Consider the following 9,777-nt stretch of genomic DNA (forward strand, 5'->3'; position numbering starts at 1 on the left):
TACGGCTCAGAGACGGACGAAAACAGGCCGCTTGAATTTTGGTCTTTCAAACCGGTAATAACTTTTGTCGGATCGCCTGAACAAATTATTTTACAACAACCCTTGAACAACTAATGAAAGTCCCACAAATACATGGAAACAGTAGAGATATTCGACAATCTCTTTGAAGACCATTCCATTATTTCCAAACAAGAACCACACGTAATCAAGCGTTCCTTTCACTGTAGACGCACATCGTAAAACATGTTCAAACATACACACCATCGAACTCACCAGAGACAGCAAACCAGTGCATATACATAAAAGTCCAGATTCTTAGTTTCTGCTAGGCCTGAGCCTGAGCCTGAGCCTGAGCCTGTTCCATGTGGTGAAGATCGATGTCCTTGCTGACATGGACGCAGAACTGGAGCAGCGAGTAGGGCTCAGTCACCTCCTCGCTCAGCTTCTCATACTTGAGTGTCCAGTGGACGACGCTCCCGCCCCCTTCCTTGGGCGTAGCCTGGACGACGAGGACAAAGTTCTTGTACAGCTTCATCAGATCGCCTTCGATCACTCTGAATGTCGTCGAGTTCTTCTCATCGTCTATGGCTTCTATCACCTCCTTTGCAACCTTAGTCTCTCCATCTGCAAAGTTCATTGGACGCGAAAGGTTAAGTTATCAGATGAAGGCCCATTTCATTAGTATCATTTGAATATTTACCGTGGGTGTAGCTCCAGCAGATCACGGATCCAGCCTTGCCCCAGTCGCCTTTGTGCAGATCAACGCCCTGGATCTTATCGGTGGACATGTTCGAGATGTGGTGGGGCCGGCAGCTGAAGACGTTGTGGAACTTGTCGGCCGGAGCCCTGATCTCCAAGTCTATCTCCATCTTCCCGTGAGCTGTCATTCTTCTTTTTTTAATTTCTTTCGTGTTAGATGCTCAGTGATCAAACTGATATGATGATACTATGTGAGCTGCAACTGTGTGATGAAGAGAGTGAGTGTTATGAATAAGATGTGAGAGAGTCCTCTCCCACTATGCTTTATATACACAAGTACACATCGATGTCTTTGCGGTTTTCGTTCCTTTAAACTCGGAGAGATTTAAAAACTAATTTACAGAGCGGATTCTCACAGGTAGAGATAGCGAGAGAGACTATTATCTATTAAACTATAGATGCATATTATGCATGCATCTCATGGCACGGTAGCAATTCAGAACTTTGGATGATTGCTACTTTGATTTAGTTTTCAATCACATAATTCAAGGAGCAATTGCAATTGTACTCCATTGACATCTACAATTATTTTTAGAATCTCATGATTCGTGTTAAGCCGAAATAATTGGGCCAGCACCAACATGTGAAATATAATAGTATGATTTGGTAAACTGCTAGCAAGCATAAAAATTGGGTCTGTGATTTGATGCTTTTATAGGAAGTTTCTGTATCTGTCTTCACATGCCCACTTGCATGAGAATTGAAAAAAAAAACGATATATATAAGAGTAAGATTTTATTGTAAGGAAACTAATATTTACTATTGATATTGCACTTTTCTAAAAAAAAAAACATGATTTCTAAAGTGAAAGTCAGGATTTGCTCTTAATTCGCCAGTGAAGTTTGGTAACACCGGTTTTTTCCCGAGTTTAGTATATTTATCCAATAGACTAAGCATTTTCAACATGACTGGTCATATAAACTATCTAAAGAGAAATTGCTGGCAAATTTCTCTGACTTCTGATTTGGTGGCCGTGAAATTTAAAGAAGATGTCCATTGGAACGGTCCTGAGCTGTCATGTCTCCTCACGCATTTCTTTTTAATAAGCAAAAGGATGAGAATGGACAACTAGCACTGAAAATCCGACACTCGCTCCATATTATTCGGTTTGATCCGCATCCTAGCAATCATCACTGTAACCAAGAAGTTTCTTCATATGAAATGTATCGTCATATCGCTAGATCAATCACCTTTGAAGTATATATTTGAATTACGTCTTCTCATGCATTGATCAAATCAACATGCATTCTCTCTCTTCATAGACCAAATCCCACCAATGATTTGGACTCGCTTGATAATCTCAAGGCAAGTCAAAGATAGCTGGCGCACAGGGATGATGGAAAATAAATGAAACCTAATCCACATATCAATAGACTCATCTGGGTAGGACCATAAGAGAGACGTACTTATTTAATTTGTTATATCAAAGATAAAATAATGAAACGAAATAAAATAGGACGACGGATGGAACGACAGTAGCCCGGACATGAGATCACTTCAACTATTAACATTAAATATATCAGGATAATTGTCTAAAAAGTTATAAATTTATTGTTCAATAACTAATTTAGTCTTTAACCTTTCAATTGTGCTAATTTAATTCTAAATATTTTTTTGTGTCAATTTAGTCATAAACATTTTGAAAATTTGTCAATTAGTCCTAAATCTATTATTTGGATATTAGTTTGAAGAACAACATTGGTAAATCGTCAAAAAGTTTATGACTAAATTGATAAATCGTCAAAAAGTTTATGACTAAATTGGCAAATCATCAAAAGGTTTATGACTAAATTGGCAAAATTGAAATGTATTAAGACTACATTGGCAAATCGTCAAAAGGTTTAGGGCTAAGTTCGCATGTTGAAGGTTTATGACTGAATTAACCTCCGTATAATAAGTTTGGAACTTTTTGGATAATTTTCCCCAAGTATATCAATATTCACCATTGAATCTGTTTAATAGAACAACATAATCCTCTTGGGTGCTTAAATGAGTCAATTACTTACTAATAGAATTACATGACATTCAATACATTAATTGAGTAGACAAGTTTGAATCAGTGTCCTTACGTTTTAGCACTACTCGATCACTAAAGAGTTAATGATTTATGCTTCGCGTGTGCGTCATTCACGATAAGTACGTGTGGTTTCGATACTATTAGTTTTTAAATTTTGGGAAAATGTATATGACAAAGCTCAATGTTCTTTTTTTTTTTTTTTGTCTCACTCTTCTCTTCTATGTACATGTGTGTGCACTGCTCACGGGAATCGAACCCCAGACCTGATACTTTCCGACTTCACCCCCTAATCACTTTACCAGTAGGGCCTCATGCCTATTGGCAATGTTCGGGTTTAAATATACATGATTTAAACCCGAACATTTAAATTTCAAACATTTAATGTTCAGGTTTAAATCACGTATATTGTCCAAACATGACGGAATAGAACGAAAGCCTGAAATCTGTATTGCAAAGAGGAATAAGGAAGAACTTCGTTGCAGGGATGGATCTGGAGCAAACATGATGGAGGGGCCAAAAATTGTCCACGGATAAATAATATTTGTTAGCAATTGTATAATGGAGACTGTTGTTAACAAAACTGAAACTCATTATTTTCAATCATGTATCATGGTAGAAAATCTTCTTTTTTTTCTCACTTTAGAATGATGATGAATTTCACAAAATAAATAACAAAGGATATTTAACTTTTTTAATAGATTTGTGACTAACTTAATAATCTTAGGATAACAGCTCTTGACTGTTTTCCCTCCATCACTAGTTCTTGACTTTATAGGATTATCACAAAATTAGAATTCTTTCCTAGACAATCCCTCATATTATTTGAATAGTGTGTGAGTTTTCAATTGATGGTTAATGTTACCAAAATGGAGGTAGACCTTGCAGTAAAGTTCAATCATTCCATCTGTGCCTAAGCATTATTTCTCAAATTTGGAAATAATTACTCATCCTTCCTCATATTTCCCAATTACTTGGAGCTTGATTAAGTGTATCTCTGCTGGTTGGATTGCCGGCGTCAAAATATGGTCACATACTAAATGATTGGAAGATCCTATGTGTCTAGCTTCAAATGAATCAAGTCTCAAGAAATTTGGAGTCTTTCAGAGAAAATTACTACACAATACTAAATGCTAATCAGAAAATTCGAAATGAGTTTTCTCGTATCCTATATGCTGGTTAAGTCCTATGCATTGTATTAAGTTTCTAGATCACTTGAGTCCAGAGTTAATGTCCGATTTATGTTTTGTCTAAGGGTTGTGGGTCTTTATATTGAAAAATAAAAGGTCAGTGTCTTGGGATTTGCCTAACTTGGAGAGTTGTTCCGAGTGGTGTCTGTATAAAACGCTCTAAAGTTTCCTCGAGAATATAATGATCGATTTAATGAATTTCTCGCATTGAACTCTTAGATTAGAGTTTCATCACTCCTCCGTCTCTTTGGTAGATTCCATTTTTTCAAATGGATTTCTTAGGTGGCGAACGTTTACCATGAGATATGCCTAGTACTCTGATGTGGTTTCCTTAAGTGGTTAGCATTTATCAGCTTATCGCATTTGTATTATCTTTTAAATCTCTAACTTCTCCGATAACATTTAATGACCTTTAAAAAAGTAAACCTTAAAGTAACAGTAGTTACTGTGATCCCAGTAGAACTTACCCAAACGGATGTTGAAGAGGGCACAATCACATGAGAGTGACAAACAATGCCATGATCCGCATCTGTGGAAAGCCTCAACTCAATCTTTGTTTTTGTTTTTGGGTCGAAAACTCAATCTTTGTTGGACATGTCATTTCAAGGTTTTGTTCCTCAGCCACCCAACATTGGTGGGAGCTGACCCAAAAAAAAAACATTGGTGGGAGCGCTGCACAGCAATTCGTAGCTCGTCATTAATTAGTCATACCTCGTTTTTTTGTTTAATGTGTCAAATTCTGGAGGAATTAAAGAGAACTGATAACTGATTGAATCCCCAAATTTATATATGCAAGAATTAATTGTTTTAGCCATACAAGTCCCGTAAAATCTTCAACTTGTCTTGATGTATTGTGACCAGGGAAAATTACTAAAAAATTTCTTAACCCGTTGCACTTTTAGTCATAAACCTTTTAATCATGTCAATTGAGTCATCAATCTTCTTACGTTTTGCCAACTGAGTCCATATGGCCAATTATGATCGGAAATCGCTGACGTGAATACTAGCCGTTCTATATGACACAAACGACGCTAACGTAAATAATTTTTAATAATAATCTAATTTTTTTTCGAATTTTCTTATTAATTTTTCATTTTTTTCTTTTCTTCTTTTTTTCTTCTTTACTTTTTTTTTTTACTGTGGTCGACAAGGGTCTTGCTTGGCCTTATTGAGATTTGGGCAAGATGGCCTCGCCTGCGATCGTGATGGTCTGAGCGAGGCAGCCTTGCCCAAATCTAGGCGAGGCTGGCTATGCCCAAGGCCGAGATGGCCTTGTCCAGATCTAGGTGAGGGTCCTGCGACCCTCGCAAACAACAATAAAAAAAAAAGAATAAAGGAAAAGAGAAGAAAAAATAGGAAAAAGAAAAGAATAAATAAAAAAATTCGAATATCAAAATATTATTAAGAATTGTTTATGTCAACGCCGGTTGTGCTAAGTAGGACGGCCCACGTCCACGTTAGTGGTTTTCAAACAAAATTGGCCGAACGAACTCAATTGATAAAACGTGAAAACATTTAGGATTCAAATGACACAATTAAAAGTTTTAGAACTGAATTGATAAAAATGCAATAGGTTTAAGACTTTTTTGGTAATTTTTCCATTTAAAATAGTGTGTAAGTTTTTAATTGAGAGTTACTGTTACGCAAATTGAGGTAGACCTAATAATAAAATTCAATCATTCCATCTGTGCTGAAGCATTATTTCTCAAGTTTGGAAAAACTACTCATCCTTCTACATATTTCAAAATCAGAAGCATCGTTTTTGTAAAATATAGCTCTTAATTTTGGAAGGACTTTTTTGGTAAAAAAATTCCTAATAATACTTCCTTATAATTTGTAAATGATTTTGAGAAATTGGGGCCAAAGCATAATTTCAGAAAGTTGGGAGGGCCAGGGCCCCTCCAACTCCCCTCTAAATCCGCCCAAGTTTATTGATAGATGGAGTTAGCCTGTCCATCCATAGGCTTAGGATTATAGGAAATGAAGTTTGAAGATGAAGGATCATCTTAGGAAGATTAAGGCTTATCTAACCATCGATGCATAATTATTCGGCGCTTGATTAATCGTATCTTTGTTGTCACGCCCCGAACCCCAATGGGCTCGCGACACCCCTCGATGGTCGATCATTGAACGCGACGTCCCAGGACGCGTCGCCGACCCAAACGAAACACCCAACGATAAAGGCAAGCGGAAGCGAAATAGAAACAACCCAGACAATAGACAATAACAACGGGATAACATAGGCACAAATCAACAGACGCATATCATAAAACTGACAGTCACTTACAACATTAAATCTAGGTCACTAGCTTCAAAACCACATTTATCAAAAGGGGGCGGTGGTTAGGTAACCTACTTCACTATACACAAATGGGGCATCCAAAAGATGAACGGAGCATCAAATGCCCAAAGTACTCCCGGTCTCTGGACCGCACGCGACGACTAACCGTCATTCCAAACCTGAAAATGTTTAACAACGGGAATGAGATAAATCTCAATAAGCAGACCCCTAAACCCCATATAGGCCAATGCGTATCCAGACAAGTTCAGCATGCAATCTAACCGATTACATATATATAATTCACATAAATGGACTTACCTCGCCATCCAATCACATGCCCACACTGCACATTAGTCAAATCATGATAATGCAATAATATCCCAAAAGTACATCACCATCACTCGAACGCCATACATATGTACACTCACCCAATTCATCCATGCACAAAACACATGCGCATCCATCCAACTTTTTCACGACCCGGGTCAACACCCCACAGGTCAGCCCTCCGATCAATCCGGGCTCTGTCCCGAGTCAACACCCCACAGGACCTTTCAAAAACAAACTTTCACACGACCCGGGTCAACACCCCACAGGTCAGCCCTCCGATCAATCCGGGCTCTGTCCCGGGTCAACACCCTACAGGACCTTTCAAAAACAAATTTTCACACGACCCGGGTCAACACCCCACAGGTCAACCCTCCGATCAATCCGGGCTCTGTCCCGGGTCAACACCCCACAGGACCCTTCAAAAACAAACTTTCACACGACCCGGGTCAACACCCTACAGGTCCTTTCTCACAATCCGGGTCAACACCCCTCAAGCTGGCAACCCTCCGATCGATCCGGGCTTGTCAAGTATACACAAGCATAATTCAATCAATTTCCATGGCATTCACATGTTCAAATCACACTCTAATATACTCAAACGCCAATCATTCAAATTAGTCCGTGCAAGCATCAAATCCACCTCAACTTCCACAAAATGAGCCATAATAAATCAAGCGCACATGAGTCTCAATAGGCCATCGAACTCAGTCCCCAACTCAGCACGGCCAACACGTATTCAAGCATCAAACCCATTCCATTGAGCTCAATCACCCATCAAACAAATCAATCCTCGTGGGCACTAAAATAACCACCATTCTATCAATTTAAAGTCGCGAACGTGCACTCGTGACAACAACAAACGGCAGTAACAACCAGCCCTCATACCGCGATTAACACACGCGCAATGAACATCAAATCAGCCCGCAAATCAAACAACATTCGATAGTAACAACGCTCGCCATTCCAACACATTTTAACCCACGTTCCGCTCAATAAACCCTCCAACCTCATCCCATCAAACTAACGATCAAGCCCGCCATAATCACTCGCCAAATCAGCCACAAACGAACCATATTCCAGCCATGATCAGTCCCTTAATCAGCCACCAAATCCGCCCTTAATCCGCAATAAATAAACCCTAATCGAGTCTAACAATACCCGAAATCCTAAACGGAGTTTAGGGAGTCGCTTACCTCGGGCCTAAGCGAGAACAAGCCGAGCAAGGGTGGCGAGGGGGACCGGAACAGCAACGGCAGCAGCCTCGGCTCAGCCGCAACTCCGGCGAACGCGCGGCGGCTCACGGCGGCGACGAATGGACGGCTGCCACACGGGAGAGAAAGCGGACAGGGGGCTGAAGCAGGGGCGGCTGTTGGGCTCACGGCCGGAGGGCGGCCAGGCGACGGCGGCTGGGCGGCGGAGGCTCGGCCACGGCCGGGACAGTCCGGCCAAGGCTGAGCTGGGGTGGCCCGGGCTGTCCAGGCGAGCACGGCGGCTGCTGGTGGCGGCGGAGCTGCTGGGGAAGTCGGGTGGTGGCGGACGGAGCAGCGACGGCGGCCGGAACGGCGGCGCACGGCGGCTGGACGAGGCGGAGCCGAAACAGGGGAGACGTCGGGGAGGAGAGAAACAGGGGGAAAGGGGAGGTGGTGGCGGCCAAGGGGGGCAGCTGGGCGGCGGAGGTGGCTGAGGGGAGAGACTGGGTGGCGGAGGCGGAGCGGCGGCGGCCGGAACGGCGGCACGCGGCGGCGGCGAAGCCAGGGGCCGAAACAGGGGAAGGCACCGGGGAAGAGAGAAACAGGGGAAGGGGAGGTCTCGCGGTGGCCGGAGGCGGCACGGCGGCGTCGCGGGCGGCCGGGCGACGGAGGACGGGCCGACGAGCGGCTGGGCAGCGCCGGACCGCGGCGGGCGCGGCGGCGACTTGCTGCTGCGCGCGACAGGGAGGAGAAGAACAGCCAAGCCGGAGGAGGGGGAACGGCCGGACGGGCGGCGGTGCGGCGGCCGGCGGGGCGGCGATGCCAGGCGGACTGCCGGCGACGGGGCGGAGGAACGCGTGGCGGTGGGCGAACGGCGCACGGCGGCTGGGCGGTGAGCGGCAGGCGAGCGTGCGGTGGAGGGGGAAGAAGAACGATCGGCAGAAGAGAGAAAGGAGACAGAGAAAGAGACAGGACAGACGGGACAGGGGGGGAAACGTGAGCGGGAAAAGAGGAGGAGAGAGAGAGAAAAAGTCAAACAATCAGTGCGATCCAACGGCTGTAAAATGATCTCGTTGATTGATCTAACGGTCCCCAAAATTCCAGTTAATAAATTAGGAAAAAAGTCAAAAGAAAATAATCCAAAACACACTACAAGAAAGGTTCACTAGTCCAAATCTACATCCGGTCAAAAATCCACTTTTCACATATTCCTGACAATAGCGACGTTGGCCACAATAATATCGACACCGTCCAATTAAATTCGTCCCGGAACTCCGAGAAATTTGACACCAAAGTTTGGGCTCTAAATAACTGCCAAATTCGATCGAGTGCAATTCTAGCGAAATCTCTAATTTAAAACAAAAATAATAATAATCGAGAGTGATCAGTTCTCGGGCGAGATTTTACTATAAGCACACTGACAAATTACACGTTTTATAAATCCCAAAAATAGGCCGAAATTCGGAATGTCACATTTGTTGGCTGAATTGTCGTGGTCACTTTTTATTTGACGTTTGAAAGACCTTTTGTACTTCAATGTGATCAAATATTATATGGTTTGAAAACCCTATATGTCTAATTTATAATAGGTTGAGTTTCAGGCAATTTGGAGTCTTAAGGAGAATATTATGCCACGACACTAATTGCTGCTCAGGAAATCCGAGAACGAGTTTTTTAGTATTCTATATGTTTATCGAGTCCTATGTATTGTACTTAGTTCCAAATTACATTGACTCCTGTTTTGCTCTGGATGATTTTCAAGGCTTGAATTTGTGTTGTGCGCCTAATTTTCACAAAAAAATTATGTTCCTTAACTACCATAAGCTAACCCAATGTGAATAGACCTATATAAGAATATGGCAAACTTGCATCACTCATCAAGTTTTGAACTTTTTGGTTTGTCTGTGGTCTTTCTTTCCTCATACTAGAAAGCAAATTTCCGGCCACAAAAAAAATATATATATGAAATGACTATACCACATGCAGATTGTTCTGCAAACACAACTGGATGAG

At 42.1% G+C, this 9,777-nt stretch overlaps 1 protein-coding gene across 1 annotated transcript; it reads right to left on the reverse strand.

Annotated features, from left to right (window-relative positions):
• On the reverse strand, positions 1-977 carry LOC115686873 (MLP-like protein 28). Its single transcript, XM_030612289.2, has 2 exons — positions 701-977; positions 1-624 (listed from the first exon to the last, which is right to left on the reverse strand). The coding sequence occupies exons 1-2, from the start codon at positions 885-887 to the stop codon at positions 326-328; spliced, it is 486 nt and encodes a 161-aa protein (XP_030468149.1). The 5' UTR covers positions 888-977; the 3' UTR covers positions 1-325.
• Positions 978-9,777: the final 8,800 nt, after the last annotated feature.

This window comes from Syzygium oleosum, unplaced genomic scaffold (assembly GCF_021117445.2).
Source record: "Syzygium oleosum isolate NSW1041296 unplaced genomic scaffold, Sole_v2.1 Sole_v2.02, whole genome shotgun sequence".
Lineage (NCBI taxonomy): Eukaryota > Viridiplantae > Streptophyta > Magnoliopsida > Myrtales > Myrtaceae > Syzygium > Syzygium oleosum.